General features: G+C 45.7%; 1 protein-coding gene across 1 annotated transcript; it reads left to right on the forward strand.

The window, feature by feature from the left end:
- Nucleotides 1-11,508: 11,508 nt before the first annotated feature.
- Nucleotides 11,509-20,564, forward strand: GORAB (golgin, RAB6 interacting; the record flags this gene model as incomplete). Its single annotated transcript, XM_082003251.1, has 5 exons — nucleotides 11,509-11,572; nucleotides 12,587-12,939; nucleotides 15,455-15,552; nucleotides 17,314-17,454; nucleotides 20,093-20,564. 5 exons carry the CDS (start codon nucleotides 11,509-11,511, stop codon nucleotides 20,562-20,564), a joined length of 1,128 nt encoding a protein of 375 aa, XP_081859377.1.
- Nucleotides 20,565-21,408: the final 844 nt, after the last annotated feature.

The following is a 21,408-nucleotide window of genomic DNA, read 5'->3' on the forward strand; positions in this document are numbered from 1 at the left end:
GGGCTGAGTAGCCCCTTAGGCTTGGCTTTGCCACAAAACCAGCGGTTGGTAGGTGTGTGCAAGAGCGAGTTGGGTTTTTGGCTGGTGTGGGATGCAGTTTTCCATCTCTTTCTCAATGTCTTCCTTGCAGGTGGCTCCCACCTCCATTGTTCAGCCTGAGCCCTGGCCATGGTGCAGATGGGGCCACCAGGCTGCCCAGGAGTGCTGTTGGCACCACGAGCTGCCGGAGGTCACCGGTCCACACCGGGATGGACCGGGAGCCGAAGAACAGCTTGGCCAGGACTCAGCACAACAAACCAAAATCAAGTTGGCTTTGGCCGTGCGCGGATGGGTGAGTGCACAAGTGAAAATCTTCCTCTGTCCATACGAGCAACAAATCTATTTCTGCTGAGTAAAACACAATCTTGAGGCTGTATACACGTGCTTCAATGGAGGAGTTCCCCGTTGCACCCTGGGGTGTAAACATGGTTAAAAGCTGTTGCAGGCAGGAGCTGCCACCTCTATATGCTCCTGTACAGGCCCAGCTCTGCCCCGCGCTGTGGATGTTTCTCCTCCCATCTAAAACGGCAGAGCCACATCCCACCTCTCTGGCTCCACCACTGAACCCCACGTGGTTCGTGCCCGGTTTGGTGCCCACCACCCCCACTGCGAAGAGTCGGGTTTGGGCAGGAGACCGCAAATGCCACCGCTCACCCAAGCTCGCTGAAGCAAGCAAAGGCCATTTCTGCTAGAAGATCCATTCTCATCTAATTGAAACAAGAGGAGCCCATTTGTTTCAGCACCAGGACTCTACAAAGGAAGCCTGGACTCCTTTTTTTCCCCTCCACTATAATGGCAGAAATGTATTTTTTCACTCCTCTCTCACATTGTAAAGATTGAAGCATTTTTGCTCAAATTTAGGCCAAAAAAAAACCAACCCCACCCAACCACAGAAAAAGTCCTGTCTGGATGAAGACCAGACCTTGCAAAGTTTCCACAGAGGGTGGTGAACCTCTCTCCCCAGCAGTGGGCTTATCTAAGATCATCTCTTCAAGGAGTGCGCCAAGATTTCCATACTGGAAAAGGACCCTTCGCAGAGGGTTTTGCACAGGAAAGGATGGCACGAGCCATTGCACGGTGAATTTGGCTAAGAGGAGGAAGCAGATGAGGTCCCAGGGGAACGAGAACAGCTATGTTTCCAGCCTGGAGTTGAATGGAGATGAAGCAATGATTGCGGAGAGGTTCAGAGAAACAACCAGATGTGCACACAACAGCCAGGACTGAGGAAGGGAGAGAAAATGGGTTTGCACAATCCAAGGGCAGGAGTTGGCTCTGGCTTACAAAGACGTGCTCTGATGGGCAGCAACAACAGCCTCCGCGCAGGGGCCTGACTGGGTGAACTGGGCAACATGCTGGGCTGGATGAGGGCAAGGGGCATTTTCCGAGACACTCCTTGCCCCCCCAAGGCTTGTGCCTCTTGCAGCAGTGACAGTGAGCCTCAAAAGACAAAGTCAGCTCCACCCTCTGTATCCTTGTCCTGGCCATGGACCTTGGAAAATAAATGTAACCTTGGAGAAAAGGTTAAGATAAAGAGGTAGCAGAAGAAAAATGGTCTGAGCTGACGAAAGCCCCCCTCTCTGTCTCTGCGGGGAAAGAGAAGGGGAAAGAGATTGTGGTTATATTTTTACAAAGGATTTGTAGGGACTGTTTCTAGAAAGCAGGAAAATTTGAGTACCAATCCCCGTCCCCTTCATTAAGGAGGGAAGGCAGGACACTGAATTTGCCATTAAAATAGTAATAATAATAATAATAATAAACCCCATAGCCCCTACGTTATCCTATTTAAGAATAAAATAAGAAATTAAGAGGTAGCTGCCATTTCACATGTGGTCTGGTTTAAATCCTGGGAGCAACGTGGCCCCCAAGATCTAACCTGTTGGAGCAGATTCCCGCTGTGTTCAAAGGCAATGGCGAACCCTTGAATTTGCTTTCAAACTTGGGCTGGGCTTGCTAAGGTTTTTGAAGCCCTGAGCAAGAGGAAGATCTCTTTTTCACAACCAAGCAGTCTGTGGGAAAAATATTGGTAGATTTGCATGAAGGGAACAGTTTGGGATGTGAGGCCAGTCTCTCCAGATGCTTGCTGGATTGTTTTGTGGCTTATGCAAAAAGTCTGCAATCTTTGGGGCTTTATATAAAACCTGGAGGACAAAGGTCCTCTCTGTAAGCGCAGACACAGTCAGATTCCCCCAAATGAGGGAGATTTCTAACAGTTGATCTTCATTTAACACTCCCAAGCCAGATGAAAAATTGCAGACTGAATCCGACCATGTGTACTTAAGAGGGTTTTTTAGTTGCTGGTGCACAGGTGTTGCCACAGGGAGGATGCAGACATACCCTGATATATGCTGGCTAAATAATCCTGCTTTTCTGAGCTGGCCAGTCTGTACTGGATTAAAAGGTAATGCTGGCTTCTTCTCAAAACTCAGGATATCTGTTTGTCCTCTTCAGTTTATCTTCAGTTTCTCTGTTTGTGAGTGCATTGCTACACTGAGCACGTGGACAGGGATTGCAGAGCCTTTTCTCCTGCTAGGAGAGGAATCTGGAAACAATTACAAGCTGCTCATGCTTAATCACTCGGGTAAATCTTAAATGCCTGTCTTAATATTTTGCAGGACTGAAGATGGCATCTGAACTTCGGCGGTGCGCAGGTTATACGGCAGAGCACACAGACTTTGACGGTTTTGCTCTGTGCATGTTTCAGGGGTGGCTGGTCCTGGCGGCCCCACAGCTCCTCGGAAATCCAGGTACAATTTCAAAGAAAAACTAAAATGCAAAGGAAAAATAATACCCCAAGTGTTTGCCTGATATTTGTGCAAATTGTCGGCTCAGTCATGCTCTTATGAACCTCTGCTGAACCTGACCATTTGTACCTCGTACTGAACTGGAAGAGTATTAAATTAGTTTAAAACAAAAAAATGAAGTCCCTTGTGAAAATGAAGGCAACCAAAATAACTCACAAATCTGGGCTGAAGTCAGTCAATGACAAGACAAAACAATAGAAGTCCTTCTTTCCTTCCTTAAATATTGAAATGTTTCACTTCAGCATTTTCAGGCTGAAGCAGTTTGCTTTATTGAAGATCATTTAGTTTGAAGCCTTCTTTTTTTCTTTTTTTTCATTTTCAAATGAAAATGACCTAAATCTAAAAGCAAGAGTTGTGCTTTTTAGTTTGACTTTATTTTTTAAAGATTAAATAGTCTCCAAGCAAATCAGAACATTTCGTTACTGGTCAAGCCAAACGTTTTTGGTTGACCCAAAATGAAACAAGTTTTTCTCATTATATTAAAGGTCTTTCCTCTTCAGCTCAGCTCCAAACCCAGAATTTTCCACCACTAGAAGAAACCAGTCATCCTTCTTTTCACCTTACTGCTGCAGCAGTAAAGGCTCTAATTTTGGTTGCCCCTGTTTTAATCACAGCTTGCTTTATTAACCTTTCCAGTTACTGCGATCTGTGTGCTATCAGTGTTTGCAGCCAGGGTGTGGTACAGATCACCCTCCAACTATCTGGGATACCTCATCAAAGAGCTGCTAAGCCTCTCTGGCCATCAGCCTGCTCATTTACAGTCTTTATTGCTACGGCTCAAACCCTGCGAGTGACACCGACACTTGGAAATCTTCATTAGTACATGGCCATGGTAAGCCTTGAGGGTGTCAGCTGGGTGTGCAGTCATGACAGTATTTAAAAACTAAAGAAAACACTTCCCTCCCCAAAGAAACTGCTGAAAAACAGCTTCTGCAAGAGCACTGTGAAAGGCAGCTACTGACTGAGGGGGTGATTTTTTCCAAAGCCATGGAAGGAGGTTACCTGCTAAAGCCTTGGTGAGAACTAAGCATTCTGCGACCCGGCGATCCTTTGGAAACCTCCTCCCAGATCCAGCCTCGGAGAGTAACACTTCTTCACCAAGAACACCCATAAGCACATGGGGTTTTACATCCTTTTTGTGCTTGCTGCAAAGAGAAAGCATCAACATTTTGTGAACTTTATTGCAGGAAAGACGCAACGTTTCATCTTAACGCACGCTACAACTTGGAAGTCTTTACCTGTGGGGTGGCTAGTGGCCGAGGCTGTGGCTAGAAGCAGACTATCATCCCTCAGGGCTCGGTGTGTGCTCAGGAGCTGGCCAGGCGCAGGCACTCCCAACGTGGGGCACCACAGGTAGCGTTCGTTCAAGGTGATGCTGGGCTGCTCCATGCAAATTTGGACACGCTATATTAGAGGACCCGCTGGTGGTGCTGCGGATAACCTGGCTGGCCTGGGCTCCCCCAGCCTCTCACCACGGCTGCAGGGGGACAGCGAGGTCCTAACCCGGCACATCTGTCTGTAGTAGCCTAAGTGTTTGCAGGATGAGGTGAAGCAAGCTAGCGCGTGTCTTGAAGAGCCTGCAGCTTGCTGGTCTCCAAATGGGTTCTTTTGCCACGGGAGACACTTGGTTGTTCATCCTTAACATTTGTGTTAGACACCTCCAGAGAACCTGAACAAGGAGGAGGTGGTTGTGCTCTGGACAAGACTCCATGGAGAAATGTCCAATGTTTTGCTACGAGGACACAGGAAAGGTGAGGGCACAGCTTGTTTTGCAAACACGCAAGGGGTGTCACGCGTCCTCCTTTGGCACGGAATGTGTCACCTGAGCTGGTGTCCCTTCAGCCACCTGGGCTGAAAACGAGCCAAAACAGTGTGTGCCAATTCCGTGCTATGTCTTCAGCGCGCCAGTGGCAGGATTTCCGGGGTACCTTGTGGGGATGTGACAGGCTGGGAGCAGGGTCCCATGTCACTCCCTGAGGACCACCAGCAGGAGGGAGTTGTCTAATCCCAGACCGCTGACTTGCAGCGGCATTGAACTGGGAGAGGTGAGAGGACAGCATCCTCCAGCACGTGGTTTGCGTAGCTGGAAGGAGATACATGAACTGGCCTTAGAAGATCTTGGAGTCGGCTGTCACATTGGGCAATTGGGGATGTTTGGCACTTTACGGTAATATAGTGATTTCCAGATCATATAATACTCCACTGCAAATACATATCACAAGCACTGCTGGCTCTTGGGTTTGGCAACCCTCTGTCCTTCTGTCTTGCCATGAGAAGACGATTTCCCACACAGACTTCTGCAGAGGTGGCAGGAGCTACACATCTGGCTGGCACCAGAAGTGGTATAACTGGTGGTGCGGATGTGCAGTGGAAAAAGGTGGGAATGGTGTGGGAAGCATCAGAGTCATGGGAACAAGGCTGGGAGAGGTGTTGGGAGATGGCCAGTTCTCAGCTGGCAGCCAGAAAATGCTGATGGGGATGCGGGTTATCTCGAACAGGCCAACAAAAATAATTTGGCAAAGCAAGGTCAAAAATGTTGTACAGCAGCCTGCACCCACGGGGTGTCTGGGTCGCCCGTCCTCTGGGGATCCACACACCTAAAATCATCAAAAATCACATCTTCTTGTCCCAGGGCTGCATTGACCCTTCCTCTGCCTTGCCCAATAGATGTTTATTGTTAAAAATATCTGGTGATGGAGAGTCTGGTGGCAAGTCAATCCCCTCCGTGTTTTGCCGCCCCGGCTCCTGGGAAGCCCCTTATCTCTAGCCTGGGTCTTGCTTTCCTCTTCACCTATCCACCATGGACGCTGAAAACACATTGCTTCTGTCTCTTTACAGCTGTGTTTTATATATTTAAAGACTATTATCATGTCTTCTGCCCCACAATTCTCCCCCATCCAGACTAAACAACTGCAGTTCATTCACTTGAGCATGTAACAACAATAAGTTTGTTTGATGAAAATTCAATTTGTTTAGTGCAGTGGTTCTAATCACTCGTGTTATGCCAAAGATAACAAACATTTAGCAAATTTCTCTTCAAATCTCTAGGATTATCAACTGTTTTGACAGTTAGATTATAATTTTTACACAAACGGTTAGAATTAAAGCAATTGCTTTCTAATTTTTCTATATAAATGTTTGAATTACGACTTACATTAAGCAATACAATTAAAAGTACTAGAGAACTGTCATGAAATATTTAACTTTGCTTTTAAAAAGTATTCTTTTACAGATAAATAAAAACTGTTTAGAAAGTATCTTTTTTAGTCATTAGCTGCAAAAATATTTCTTTAGCTACCTGATAATATATATAAATAATTGCACAATTCCACTTGTTCTACTCGGCTCTGGTTTTGCCATTCAAAAGTGGTACATTTGTAATCTTCAGGATATTTCTGGTCAGGATAAACTTTATTTTATTTTACCATCTTTTTTCTTAAGGTGCTTTTATTTAGCCAGCTTTTAATCCTATTTAGATAGACAATTTTTTTTCATCCAAGCATTTTAAGATGAGTAATTACTAAGGAATGTTTTTGTCTGTATGGAAAATTTATCTTAGTCTCAGGGCAGAAAGACCCCCAAAATGTCAGTTAAATTTCTCTTTAAAAAAAAAAAAAAAAGGAAATGTCCATAGTGCATGCTGAGCTTCCTTGCAGTTCAGATTTTATTTCCCGCAAGCTGAACTTATCTTAAGGAAATTGCCCAAAAGTTGAAACATGAAAACGTGGGGCCGGGGCCTTAAAAGCTGAGGTGTTTTGAGGCTCAGTTGCAAACCAAACACATCCCTGCAACGAGAAGTGTCCTGGAAAAATGTGCTGCTCTCGCCACCCAGCTCCCCTCGAGACGCGGGTTTAGCCCTGGCACGGTGCGGAGCCCCGCTGCCCGTGGGACCGCCTCGCCCCTGGCTTGGCTGCTGACAGCCCCGGGCACCTTCGGGAAGGAAAAAGCAGTGTCTGCAGGTCTGGCTGGGGAATTTACAGCCTGCTGGGGTCTATGGCTACCGATTTCTGTAGCCCTGCAGTGTCTTCCTATCCCAAGCCCCTGGCTGCATAGGGACTTCTTCCTTTGGTCCAGCCCCACCGGTGCTGCAGACAGCCCTGTGGCACCCTGCAAGGAGGGGAGAGACAACTGCTGGGAGCCCTGCTAGGACATGCCCCCCTCTTCCGCTGGGATTTGCCAAGCGAAATTTGGACCTTTTAAAGTAAAATAGCTGTGGTTTCAAATCGTGGCCTTAGCCCAGGGGTCAGGAGATTACCCTGAGGTCTCTGTGAGAGGTAACTCAGCAGAAGCAAGGTCACAGCCTTAAACTTGCCGCATGAGAGTCTGCCTCTTCACTAGAAAATGTGAAAAGACCCACAAATCAAAAGATGTTGAAAACCGTTGGTTTATATTGTTTAAAAAGCAGGTTTCCAATGTAATTTTTTAAAACTCAGTAGCTCTTTAGATAAGTTGATTTTTGTTTCCCTCTAAGAAATTCTTACAAACCAAAAGACTGCCTTGCTCCCAGAACTGACACTGCTGACTTGAATCCCAGCTACCGGGCAGCTAAGGGGAACAGAAACTGGGGAGACAGAATAATGCTGTATTTTTTTAATTCAGTTTTCTCGCTTCAGAATGACAATGATTCATTTTACAGTGGAAACACTATTTCCATGAGATATATCTGTGTTTTTGCATACGGCCTCAAGGCAGCCCATTGCAGAATGAATGGCAACTGCAGGACAATGCTAGGGCTGTGTTCTCGCAGTGTTACAGGGGTTTGAATTGCTGGCTATGGTTTTTAATCCAGAATAAAGCAGCCAAGAGGCAGAGTAAAACACACAGCACCCACTATTAACCTCCTCCAGAACCGAGGTGCTGTAACACCGTTACATTATCTCCTTGCACTCAGAGCCCCATCCTGCCGTGGGCTGAGCTCCGGGTTCCCGATGCAGCTATGGCCTCAAGCGCCGGGTTAGTAGCACGCTGGTGCCAAGCCGGGCATCCTGGCACTTCCCTGGATCCTCCCAGTAAGGCCCAAGTAAAGAACAGGGCGTTAGCATGTGGCTGAGGCTTAAGACACGCTCACGTGCTGTTCTGGACCAGGGCCTGGGGGCCAGGCTCAGCCAGGCTAATTTCCTCCTTGGCTTCTGCGTCTGGTGTTTGCTAATGGAGAGCTCTCAGTCTTTGGGGTATTTAACCAGTAAAAAAGCCCCACTGCACACAGAGACCAGTATTGATACAAGGCTCTAGGCAGAATCTAATCCGCAGCTCGCTGAAAAAAGGGGCAAAACCTGATTGCCTTCAACGGGCTGCAGAGGAGTCACAGCTCTGTACGCGGGTGTTTGCAGCCTCAACACCTGAAGTGCCCTTTTGCTTTCGGTGCCATGCCAAGAAATTAAATTACTCAGGCTTGGAACCTGCCTGGACAGTTTAGCAGAGAATCAACAAAAGAAACTTTCATAGCGTGGATGTCAAAAGCATCCTTTAAAGGACAAATTAAATCATGACTTATTCTTAACAGGCAGGACTTGCTCCTTGCTCACACAGTGCCATGGCTCAGCTGGACACGGTGATTCTTCCGAAGCCAGCCTGTGTTATGCTGTCGTAAAAGATGGGATAATATTGACATGGATGCAGTTCAATAGATTTTTTTCATTAGAAAGAGAAATAAACAGATTTAGGAATTTTTGGCTGTTTCTTTCAGGCTTCTTGAATTATATGGCAGAGTCCTCGGGAGCTCGACACAGGGTCTGAAAGGAAACTGTCCTTCTCTATACATGTCTTTCCCTGGCTCACATTAGGGCTCAGTGTTTACTGGGAAAATGTTGGTTTGTGTGTTACTGTGGCAGCATGCAGACCGGTGAGCAGAACCGGGTTAAAAATACACATCTAAGTCAGCGAGTCCCTTGATGGAAGAGCTTACTTGGCTCTTAAAAACCCTGAAAGTTTTCAGTATGAACTAAACCGATGCAAATTGAAGTTATGTCCTGGTACAAATCGCATCTGTCCTGGGTTGAAATGTCACCTGAGGTCTGACCCTGAGGTCTGACCTGGAGAGTCCAATTTGCCAGCCTGTGATGACATTTCCACACTGATTTGGGAAATGCACAAGAAAAGATGTTTCTGTGATCTGTTGGCGCTCACTGTCTCCACAGCCAGCAGACTCCAGGCCAATTAGACCAACAGAAAGTGGATGGAGCAGTCACAGAGGTCTCTAGGTCTGCTAGCAAGATAGCAGCTCTTGAAGCACAAAAAGATACACGACTCAAAACCAGCCCCAGATGTAAAAGGAAGGTTTGCGTTGTGGCTTGGGATGTTGGTCCAGGGGATGGAAAAGGTTTCTATCTTCTCTTCATCTGGCCTTGTCCAGCCTGTGTTGTAGCAACGTTTGCTTGGAAAATACTTTATTCCTAGGTGGCAAATGCTCAGTGCCATGTTACGCTCACAGGACTTTAATCAGCCGAAAAACATGGCCAGCCTCCGTTTTCTAAATCTGCTGTTGGTAACTGCCCCGTGAAATGACTTCACCGTGTTATAATTGTTCCTGGAGAAAGCTGGCGAACGGCCGGTAATTAAACCTTTGGCTGATGGAAACTGTTAAAATGGATTGCTCCTTTGCCTATAGCATTCTAGTTAACAACTCAAAAGTCTTTATACTTTTTCTATAAAACACGTGGGAGTTTTATGCCTGGAATATCTGTGGCAATAAAGTGAATATGGTGCTTCATTCTTGTTTGTAGCATTAAAACTTGGAAGAGAAGAATGAACTAAGGTTCAAGAATGAGATCTGGCATTTGTACTTCACAAAGCACATTCCATTGATATCTGTGGGTTTGGTACAGCCCATTACAGTGATTTAGGTATCAGGACAGATTTAGATTCCCGATTCCTATACAGACATCTAAAAGGGAATTAGGTGCCTACACCTTGTTGTAGGCCAACCCTTGTTGGGCTGGCTAACACTAATTTGTTGTAAAATTCAAGCTGACACCTGGTTCTGCCATCTGGACTCCCCGGAGTTTGAGAGCATTTGAATCAAGGCTGGATTATGGTTCTTATTCAGATCTCTTCTGTGCTTGGTCAGGTTTCCCAGAGGAAGCCGTAATCCCATCTGAAGGGCCGCTCGGCATCCCTCTGCCCCAGGCTCAGCCAGGAAGGACTGCCTGGTCAGCACCGACAGAATCGAGATAACCACGCTCCCCTTCTCCTCTGCTGGACGCCCACAACACCTTCGCTTGGTACCAAGGCCTACAGCTGAGCCGTGGGTGAAAAATGGTGGCTCTTCTGTTCCATGAAGGCGCTCAGCCAAATCTGATCAGAATCACTTAATGCCTGCCAGTGAGTGGCAGTTCAGGACCGTTTCTCCTCTGACTGGGGCTGGTATTTATGGGACGTGTTAGTCACGCAGAAGCTGTTAAAAGTGCTGCTGCGATAAATTGCGAAGTCATACATGGTCATCGAGTTATGAGTTTGCTCTGGGAGATAGCAATACTTCAGAGCTTGACTAATCCCTTACAGATTGGAAATGGGGAGGGTTGTGGTTAGGCACTGAAAATGTCCCCGTTTTATTGCCAATGATGTATTATTTAAGCCTCCAGTCCCCTGTATGGCTTCAGCTAAGCCTGGGGCTTGTGCCCTTGTGTTCCAGCCGGCTTTCTCCCCGTGGGAGGTAAGCTCGACTGCAAGACCTCCGATAGGCTTATTGCAGCCACAAGAATTTGGCTGGATGGAAAAAAACGCTTGTTTTCATGGCTACTGAGAGAATATTGCTGTATGTTGCAGGATCTTTTCAGTTTATACCTAAAGATGGAAGTATGCATGTGCATCCTTGTGCATAATGGTCAAAACAGACCCTCAGAAATGACCAGTGTGGGCAAAATACTACTTGCCGACTTCCTCACAGCGGTGTCACTGCAACTTACAGAAGCACATCAGCACCCAGCTGCACATGTCCCTGCCTCGTAGCTCCTTTGCTATACAGGTCACAAAGACGTGCTCTCTATACCCTGCAAACGCAGCTCTAGGTGCACTGGAGCAGGCATCTCACCCGCTCTTTTAACTACCCAATTACAAATTATAAATGACATGGGGGACATGGTGATGCTCCTTGAAGTGGCTCCTTGAGTGGCTCCGCCTCTTCATTTATGCCTAATTAGCTGGGACTCATTAGGTGTGTCTCACCGAGTTCCTTAGAGCATTATATTCTCAGCAGCTCCCGGGATGTGGCCCATGCAGTGTACCACGCAGACTGCTGACCGCGCAAGCCGTGTGCCAAGCCCAGGACGGCCCTGCAGCACGGCCAGCTTTCCTGACTGCCCGGCGGACCCACCGACGGGGCGCCGGGCCTGCCCGCTGAGGAGCGGGGGGACCGGCGGCCTCCAGGCCCTGTCAGCGCCCTGCAGCGCACTCCGTCCCACGTCGCCTACCCGCGCCCGCCGACCCCCGCCAAGGGCCGGACCCGGTCTCAGCAGCTCAACACGCCGCCCGCGCCCACCGACCACCCCTCCCTGTCTCCTCTGGGCGCCATGTTCCCCGCCCCGGCCGCGTTGCCGTGGAGGCGCGAGGCCCCCCGGCGCTGCCGGCCGGGGCTGTCCGCGGCGTTCGCCTGCGGCGAGCGGGCGGCGGTGGCGGGGCAGCCGCGGGCCCTGCCTGCCGAGGCGCCCCGTCAGCGGAAGGAGGAAGCGCCATGGCCGAGGCCTGGGCCGGCTTCTCGCAGGAGGAGCTGCGGCGCCTGCGGGGCCAGCGCCCAGGTACGGACCGCGACCGGGCTCTGGCGGGAGGCCGGGGCTCCGGACCGGGCCGGCCGAAGCGCCCGCTCCCGGTTAGCGGCGGGCAGCGGGGCCGGGCGCGGCGCGGAGGAGCCTCCGGGCTCTCGGCACCCCGTCAACCCCCGCAGCTACACCTCCGTCCGTCCGTCCCCTCAGCATACGCGCCCACCCCGGCCACTCTGCGTAGCCCCCTCAGCCCTTCACATCCTTTTCCTCAGCTTTGCCATCCCCATGGCTTCCCACCCCCCGAGCCCTCACATTCATCCCCCCCATCGGTCAGCCTCTGCCTCCTCGGTCAGCCCCTCAGCCCCCCTGCATCCACCCCCCTATCCATCCCCTCAGCATCTCCAATCCATCCCTTCATCAAACGCCTTTGCTTCTCCAGGCAGCCCCTCGTTTCCCCCAGGCAGCCCCTCAGCTCCTCCTATCCAGGCCCCATCACACGTTGCTCCTCTCAATCTCCCATCCAGCCCCTCTGTCTCTCCACCTGCAACTTCTCTGTCACGTTTCCAAGCTGTCCCGCTCCTTGTCCTACACCGACATCTGCCTGTCCACTACCCCACTCATGTTCCCAGCCTCCTCTTTGACCATCTGTCACCTTGTTCCTCCCCATTATTCACTTTATAAACCCCCAGTTTGCCCACCAGACTGCTTGGGACCTGTCTTTAGCCCTACATCTGTCTCCATGATTCCCCCAAGGGTTGCCTCCAATCCTCCCCAAGGTTCCTCCTTTAGTTCCGCAGTTCAGGCTCCTTATTCCTCCCTCTCCTCATTTCAGATGCTTGCTCAGATCTTCTATAGCTCCTGATTCTTAGGCTAACAAAACATTTCCAGGTTCCTGTGTTTTCTCCCGTGTTGCCTTCTCTTGACATCCTGGCATGTCTTTTCCTTATGTTTGTTTTGCACCAGTTTGTTTTCTTGCCCAGAAAAGCTAATTCACAGAGTCTGTTGTTGACCCTGGTTTTAATCCTGTTTCTCCCTCTCATCCACTTACAGATTTGTATGAACCCTTGGAGCAGCAGCATTGCTCCCACACTGTGAATAAGAGTCGGAAGCAAACGCAAAGAGAAAAAGCCCTCCAGCAGCAATGTCAGAAGCTGGGGCTGCAGGGCGGAGCAGCCTCTGTTCCTCCTGAGCAGTTGCTTTCTGTACCAAAACACAAGCCTGATCATCCTCAGCAGCCTGTGCCACCACCTCATGCTCCTTCAGCGGGAGATCAAAGGCAAAGTGACAGCCAAGACCAGCAGAAGGAAGTGACACCGGTAGATCCTTGTAATGGCAGTGACAATGCACAGCCCCGCCCTGCAAAGCTGAACTCCAAAGTGGAAAAAAAGAAAGTGGCATTGTTAGTAAGTCAGTAAAATCAGGGGATGGGTTTTATTCTCTATTGACTCATTCTTTTATTGTACAGTAAAGTGAACTTTCTAAGAGGAAGTATTGAGAGATCATGTTTGCTTGCTCTGCATTGAACCTTTGTTTTTTATCTCTGCTTGGGTTAAACCTGATTCAAGACCAAATTTTGTAGTGTAATCCATGCAGATATGCACCACTGCCTTCAAGTAATTTCCTGTGGTAGTGGGACTTCATACCATGAAGTGCCCAAGATGCAGGACTGTCTTAATGGTTTATGAAGACTTAGTCTCACCCACGTCGTGCTGCGTGGACAAGCCAGCAGCCACCGCAAAAAGTCCTTTTGGAAGTAGATATGCCGTGGTATGTGTGACTTTGTGTTCCCCTGCGCAATATTGCTGTAGATTTGTTAAAGCCAGAAGTATTGGTAAGGAGGTAAAATTTCAGTTTTAAGCAGTTGTCTAGCTTTTATGATTCAAGGTGAGACCAATCTCAAGGCTCTCATCCTGTGCATCAGCCCACAGTGCCTGTCTCTGTCTGAAGCATCAAATTGGTACATCTGAGAGAGAGAAGGGAAAGTACTGACCATGGCTCTCTGGGATTCCAACTGAATGTGGCAGTTATCTTGAATTTTGAGTGAATCTTGGTGGCTGGACTTGATCTTAAAGGTCTGTTCCAACCTTAATGATTCTGTAATTACTTAGTTCATCAACCAGAATTCAGATAGCCTGTAAAAGGAAGCTGCTGTCTAAATGCTAGAGAGGACAGGCATTACCAAATGGAAAATTACTTGGTTTTACCTCTTCTTCTCTGTTTTCCTGTCTGTGTCCAAGTGCTAATTTTCTTTTTCTCCTCAGCGGGCAAAGTGTGAGGGGCAAAAGGATGAATTCTTTTTCTATGGCATATAGTTTATTTTTAAAACACTTCAACAATGCTGCTCCAGTCTTGAGTTCCTATGCAGGTCCAAACTTTTCTGCCCAATGTAATCAACAAACACTAGCTGGCCACCGAAGTTCCATGCATCATTTGTATTCCCCCAAAACAGTGATCAGCAGCTTTCCAAGTGTGGTGTGCCAGACCCTATCTCTGGTTAGATCTATCCATAAGATCTCAGAGGGGACTGAAGAGATCTGAAGGTGCTTCCCACTGGAGAGGCAGGACTGTGGCAGTCAGCAACACTTGTGTGGAGAAGCAGAGCGTGGCTTGTCTCAAATTCAAAACTGAAAAGGATCTGGGAGGTTCTGTTTTGCCCAGATGTTCCTTGAGAGGCTGCAGCTGCTAGCCACGCTGCCTGCCATTTACCTGCCCGACTCCTGGCTGGGATCACCTACCTGCAGGTATCTGTCCCTTCACCAGAATAGCAGCACTTTGAAAAGCAGTGCCAAATTCTTCGTGTGAGTGCAGCTCACCAGTAGTGCTGGCTGTTCAGCTTCTTCCTGGTGGTGAAAAATACAGACACTATTTGACTGGGGAGAAGACAGCTAAAGCTTTGCAGAGAAGTTTTTCACTCTGTGGGGAGCAAATGACATTTAGCTGCAACAACCACCACCTGAATCTGCTGAATTCATCTCAACCTGTACACTTGAATTTAAATCTTATGGAAAATGCTTCTCTATATGAGGAATATATTTAGGAATTATATTTAGGAATAGGTGATGAAGGGAAGTCTGAAGAGATATTCTTGTGCAGAAATGGTTGTTAAAATCAACATAGCTGAATTACTTGGGTAATTTTAAGCTAAGCTATTATTAACCTGAGACTTCTTGAGAGAGGGCATGAAGACCACAGCAGGGTGGAAAAGTGGCAAAACAGTTTTAGTTTCCCCTTAATCCTGCCTAGTTGTGTTGATGCAGATAGTCATCTCTCACCTGAGACCTTGCCTTCTATCCTCTGGGGCTGGTTGTATCTCTTAGTAGATGTAGCCTAGGAAATCGTATCCATATAACTCTTTCCCTAGTGACAAAAGTGAATGCTTGTTCTTCCTTGTTGCTCATTTTCATTGTAACTTTTACCAGCCTTTCATTTATATCAGTTTAATTGTTTGGGGACTGCACTGTAAAGCAGACCTATGAAAGGATCTGTTTTATGGAAAAAACATTTCCAAAAAAGAGGCTGTGTTGGCAGACTGACCAGATAGCGACTTCTAGCAGCCAGTAGGAAACCTGAAACTGCTTCTACCTAGTGGGGAAGCACATCCTTTAAATGAAAAATTCCACCCACTCTGAAAAAGCGCAGTATGCTCTTTCTTCCAGCAAACCTGAATTAACCAGCAGCTTACTTGCCTATGAAGATTTTTGTTCTGATCAGCAGATTTCATCTGGAAATGTTTTCTTGGTCTGAATGACTTCTTGCAGATGATTCTTCTTTCCTCAGAACCGAAACCTGTTTGTTGTTGCTTTGACATTTTTAGAGTTTGCTCCAGGAAATATGATGGTGAATATTTGTGTCATTTGGGGAACAGGGAGAGAAATTAACTTTCTATTAATTTTGATCTTATTGTCAATGAACAGGCAGGAAAAATCACGATGGGAAATCCTCCAGCAAGAGCAGCGGCTGATAGAAGAGAAGAATAAACGCAAGAAGGCACTCCTGGCCAAAGCTATTGCTGAGAGGTAAGGGGCTATGCTGTAGCATGGGTTCAAGCTGAGGAAAGGATTACTCTTCATCTGCAGTCAGTTGCATATCTTCTATTTAAATCTCACTTTTTCCTCCTCTCTGTGCTCTGTATGTATTGGTCTACCAGTGAGCAGCTGTGATCTACATTTCTCTTTGATGACAACTGCTGGCCAAGAAGCTGTGACTAAGCTTTTCACACTTCCAAAGCTGCAGCTCTGTGCGCAGATGGAAAAGTTATTACACAATTTGAGAATTAGCTGAAGCCCTTGTGCCTGTCAGTAAGGGCATGTTTGGAAATCGCGGTGCTTGGATGCTCATCCCTGTTCTGTTCCTGATTTGTTTTCACTGAATTTGATTCCTAACCTATGAAGGGAAACTATAGCTATTTCTGTTTGGACATTTGACTCATTAGTATGTGAAAAGTGTTGAAAAGATAAGACAATGGTACTGTTTTACCACTGGCTGATTAGAAATTATAAAAATTCACGTGTTCTCACAGTTGTTAGCACTTGCTCCTTAGGTGACTAGACTTTAAGGTACTGCACAGTCTTGTCCTCCAAGATAGTTTAAGACTACAGGGAAGGCAAGGTTATAGGGAAGGATATTGAAGCAGCCAATAACACTGGATCAAGGAAGGAGATGCAAAGCTTTCAGGCTTGCAATGCTCTTGCAGACATGTATTATGTTCTGCCCATCAAAGCTGTTGAGTAGTCCAGATGAACATAGCCAGTACTGTGCAGAAGATTCTCTTTGAGCTTCTGAAGATTTTGTTTTCCTTTGCCAGGCAGAGATAAAACACAAGTACATTTGGTCAGAGTCACTGTAGGACAGCAAATGTGAGTGTCACCACCAGGCTGGGGTCTTCCTCCTGGAAGCAGAGCATGAGGAGAGAGAGGAGGACTTGCTAGGGAGTTACGTCTCACATCCAAAGACTTTATTCAGGCTTTAAACAATACTACAGGATGTCTGCTTCTCTCCACCTACATCAGCTGATCTAATGAGAGATGGTGTCACTTCCTACAAATCTAGTCTTGCTTTCCACTACCTGCTTTGGGGTGTAAAGCAGTGACTGAAAAGCATGGTTTTGCTGGTGGTGATGAATGACAGCAAAGTGACCGGGTATAAAAGCTTTTTGAAGGTTACTTAGCTTGCTTGGGAGTGAAATTCAACAAAGCTTGCTGCCTTTAGCAACATTTAATTTTCAGAACTTAGGAATGAATAGGCTGAGTTAAAAAAAGGTTACATAAGGCTTGATTGAAATCCTTTGTTTGATGTAAAACTTTCCATTGACTTCATTGGGATTTGGCTAGGCCTTTTGGGAATAATTTTACAAAATGGAAATCAAGCTTCAGTTAGGTGACTTTTTGGCCCCTACTAACTGGGCTTCTTTGAAAGGGGATATTTGCAGGGCTAAATACCCTTCCCCCTGTCGCTCCCTCCCCCCCCCAAGCCATTTCCTGTTTCCTTACACTGAGAACTACTTAGATACAGCAGCTTCTTGTGTGTTTCCACAGTGAAGAAACACAATCCATTTTAGGCACTTTGATTATAGTCATTACGTAATTTTGCTGTAGTCCTTTAATAGCAGGCATTTTAGATCCCTGTGGATATTAAACAAGATCAAAAGTCTTAAACCATAAAGGAGAAACCTTCTGAATAGCTCTTACAGAAGTTAGTTGCTCTGCAAATGAAATGAGGCCCATTATGTCAAGAAGAGAGGCTTGAAAAGAAAAAAAAAATGCATCTTCCTTTTGCAGATCCAAAAGAACTCAAGCTGAAACAGTGAAACTAAAAAGGATTCAGAAGGAGTTACAAGCTCTGGATGACATGGTATCTGCTGACATTGGCATCCTGCGGAACCGCATTGATCAGGCCAGCTTGGACTACTCCTATGCCCGGTAAGCGACAGACAGGGAGGAGGGAATAACGCTGCCTGAGTGGAGGGAGAAAATGCTGTTTCCTGTCACCGAAGTAGTAATGGAGTTATGTCATTGTCATAATGTGTAGTTAAAGCAGTCACAGTCTGGGGGGCTTTCAAATCTTGAGGTAGAAGTGTGCTTTTTATTTCCTAATTTTTCCCTTGGAATCTGGAAACTGAAGTAGGTTTTCTGACTGCAGACTGTGCTTTCCAGCTTCATGCTGTCACGAGACATACTTACTGCTTTAACTGTGCAGTTGTCCGTAAGCCCTGCTTTATTGTTTCAAGGTTGTTTATTTCTTCTCATGGGGAAAGAGTTTTTTTAAAAGTCCTGAAATGAAAGTCCTTTTCAGGGAAACTTGCTTCTTGATGACAGCTCTGGTCCTGTTGGAATCAATGGGACCAATTAAGATTAAAACATATAATACTGCTTGAAGTGCTTTTGGAACTGGAACCAAAAATGGAAGGAAAAAGCGAGCTTTCACCCTTCACAATGTGCCTTTAATCACTTTGGTTCTGATGAGTTCCTTAAATGCAAGAAATTAATCGGAACACCCTATTAGTTGTGGGTAAACCACAACATCAGTAGATAAACATCAGCATGTTTATGTAGCCATTTAATAAAATTGAAATGTTCGGTTGCGGTTTTTAGTTCACGATTCAATGTGTTAGATGTGTATTTCTCCTTATGACTTCTGCTATATGTTGACCACAGGCCAATAAACATGGTAATTAGTCTTTAAAAAAATAGCAGTGGTATCTAAATAATAAGGATCTTTTTTGTGTAATTATCATTTGAAATATCTAAGATTAACTGTAGTTTCAGTAGCTGAGTGTATATGAATACTGGATTTCATATACTCAAGAGGAAAAACATTTCAGTGTATTTTAGATTTTAGTCTGGCTTCTAAAACCATTAAATGCTCCTGGAAATTACCTTACCAACATTTTGTAATAATGTGTCTATTTGAAATGCTTAATGGATAAACAGCTTATAACACAAGCGGTTCTGATGTTTGGAAAGCAATTTTTAATGAAGATAACAAAAGGGGATGCTGGTAGGATGAAGGAGATAAACTTTGCAAAATACTTAATGATTTGCATTAACTTAGTCTTTCTTTTTGTGAGGGAGGGATTTGGAAATGTGGGTTAGATACTTTCAGTGTTGTAGTTTTTATGCATTATGAGACAGAGCTGATTTACTTTTAAGTGGTGTCTTTTTAAGCAATTTTTTAGTTCTTGCCTTATATTTAGGGCTAAAACACAAATAATTTCAGTGGGTCAAAAAATGAAATGAAATATTAACTAGCCCTGAGCACATACATAGTTAGGGGCATTTGACAGTTGCTGTGGAATGGAATTTTCATAAATATGGTGTGAAGAATATGTGTGAATTCAGCCCAAAGTTTTAACTGTGCAGAAGTTTCTAGGATAGCATTAATTTTTCCATTGAGATACCTGGCACAGGGAAGTCTTGACTTTCTTGTGAGGGCAACATGTGTGGGCATCTTCTGCCCACTGCAGACATAACCTTTACAGCTGAGTCAATGTTCTGTGATTATGATATAGAGAAACATGTTTGGGAAGGCTTTTCTATGTCTGTCTTCCTTCTGTTTCCCCAAGCAAAGGCTCTCTCCTATCTTTCTGTTGCTTTGTTTAACCAGATATTTGAATCTGGTTTATAAAACAGCTGGATTCTTTGTTCCACCACCTTACTAATGCTAGTTTTATGAATGCTCTGTAAGGTACATCGTGTAGTCATTCTGCAAAAGCCTTTGCATGTTCCCTTTCCTGATGAGCAAGATTGCATCTATCTTTCTATTAATTAAATCAGAATTAATATACAGATCCACTGAATGTAGTGCAAGATGCATCACTAATATGGACACCAACCATTAAAGTGCTAGCTATCCCGGATGTGTTAACCTCAATAAATATTTGGAATATTTCCTTTTTGCTATATTTGTCATGACAGGAAGTGCAAATTGGCAGGAGGTGTGTGTTGGGGAGATGCTTACAATAAAATTCTACATCTGTTGCCGCGCAAAAGTTGTGATCACTATTGATGTCATGTGCTGTGTCAATCTGTGCTGCTCATGATTTTCTGAACATGTATATGGGTGGCCGGAAGAGTACACTTCTAGACCAGATCCAAATGTAAATGTGTGTAGCACCATTGTAGCATGTGTATCTGTTGGGTGGATGGTTGGATGAGGAAGAACATAAAAGTGTTTTGCAGTGTTTCAGTTCACTGGATAGGTGTTCATTAGAAGTGTGGAAACACTACAGTTTCTGATGGTTTCTTTCTGCTGCTAGCAATGCATCTGTTAAGACAGGCAGTAAAAATACTTGTTTGTGTTTCAATCTATAGATTTCAGACAAGCAAGTTAACTCTTGGAATACAGCAGCTGTGGAAGCTAATGTGTCAAGAGGAGATGATTTGATCAATTGACACTTATTTTCTTCCCTTTTACTATTGTAGCAGCATGTCATGAAGTAGCTGGCACAATGCACTGCAGAGCACATTGCATTTCAGGGATGCTTAAAGTATCTGTCCATGTGTCAGACTGTAAAGTGCTTTGAGAACTAACCCATTAGAAATGATGATGATTTTGCAGGAAGCGGTATGATAAGGCTGAGTCGGAGTACGTGGCAGCCAAGCTGGACCTCCAACACAAGACGGAGATTAAGGAGCACCTCACGGAGCACCTGTGCACGATCATTCAGCAGAATGAACTCCGCAAGGCCAGGAAGCTGGAGGAGTTAATGCAGCAGCTGGAAGTGGAGGCAGATGAGGAAAATCTGGAACTTGAGATAGAGGTGGAGCGGATGCTGCAGCAGCAGGAGGCAGAAGCGGGGAGGCAAGCCAGCCAGTCACACAATCATGCTGGGACAGCTAAGGAGAACCCCACCCCCAGTGTTACAGCGCGGGAGGGTGAGCATGCTAACCATGCTGTTGCTTCTCCTGCTATTTCTGAACATTTGGTTCAATCTGAAAACTCCGGTACCAAATCCCTCTCCAATATGGACAGCCAAACTCAAGCAGTAAATGTGACTCCAGGAAACTCCCCAGCTTGTTCTGATACATGAGTACTATATTGACATAAGCCAGCCGGTTATGGATGATACCTTCTCTGTGGGCTTGTGTGCTGTATGTTATATCTGGGTTTCTGCAGCACCAGAAATATGCACTTAATTTCTCTTTTCCTTTATTATTGGTTTCAAATTTTAGAGGCTGTTTTTTTCACAAGACTCTCATTTGGGGTTCACCATCTGTCTTCATCACTCTGGTTTAAGTTCATGTTCTAATGCCCAGCACTTCAATGGCTTTGTACCTTCCCGAAACAGGATACTTGGGAGCGAAGAGTAGGGTTTTTCCAAAGGCTTTCAGCATATAGATATAACAGATACCTGTTCCAAGCAGTGTGGAAGAGATACGTATCTACAGGAGGAAACATTGCAACTTACTCTGTTTCTGAATACATTCTACCCCCTAACAGCTGTGATAGGATGTTTGTCTTCCTTTGTATCTGTAAAGGATTAGTTTTCAACAGTTTTTAATCCTGTGAAACCCAAGTGCATACTTTATCTTTGTAGCTGATACTCTTTCCTGTACCTAATTTAAAGGAAATTCACATATTGTGGCAAATTACAAAGTCAGTTGTAATACTTCCTATTTATCACTTTGCCTATTTCTTTGAGATCATGCTAGATCACACAAAGCTATATATTGATAACCCTATTATCTATGAAATCACAGCAGCTATGATTTAACAAAAATGATGGGTTACCGTTTAAGACATTGGAGAATGTATGATGTAGAAGCAGAAACACAGAAAAGAGACTGTGTTACAATTAAAGCTGTTCCATTACATTTTCCTCTATCATAGTTGCCTCAAAGTTCCAACAATTAGCCAGGGATCTTGTATTGAAT

The sequence above is a fragment of the Phaethon aethereus genome (assembly GCF_964289735.1).
Source record: "Phaethon aethereus genome assembly, chromosome: 8".
Classification (NCBI taxonomy): domain Eukaryota; kingdom Metazoa; phylum Chordata; class Aves; order Phaethontiformes; family Phaethontidae; genus Phaethon; species Phaethon aethereus.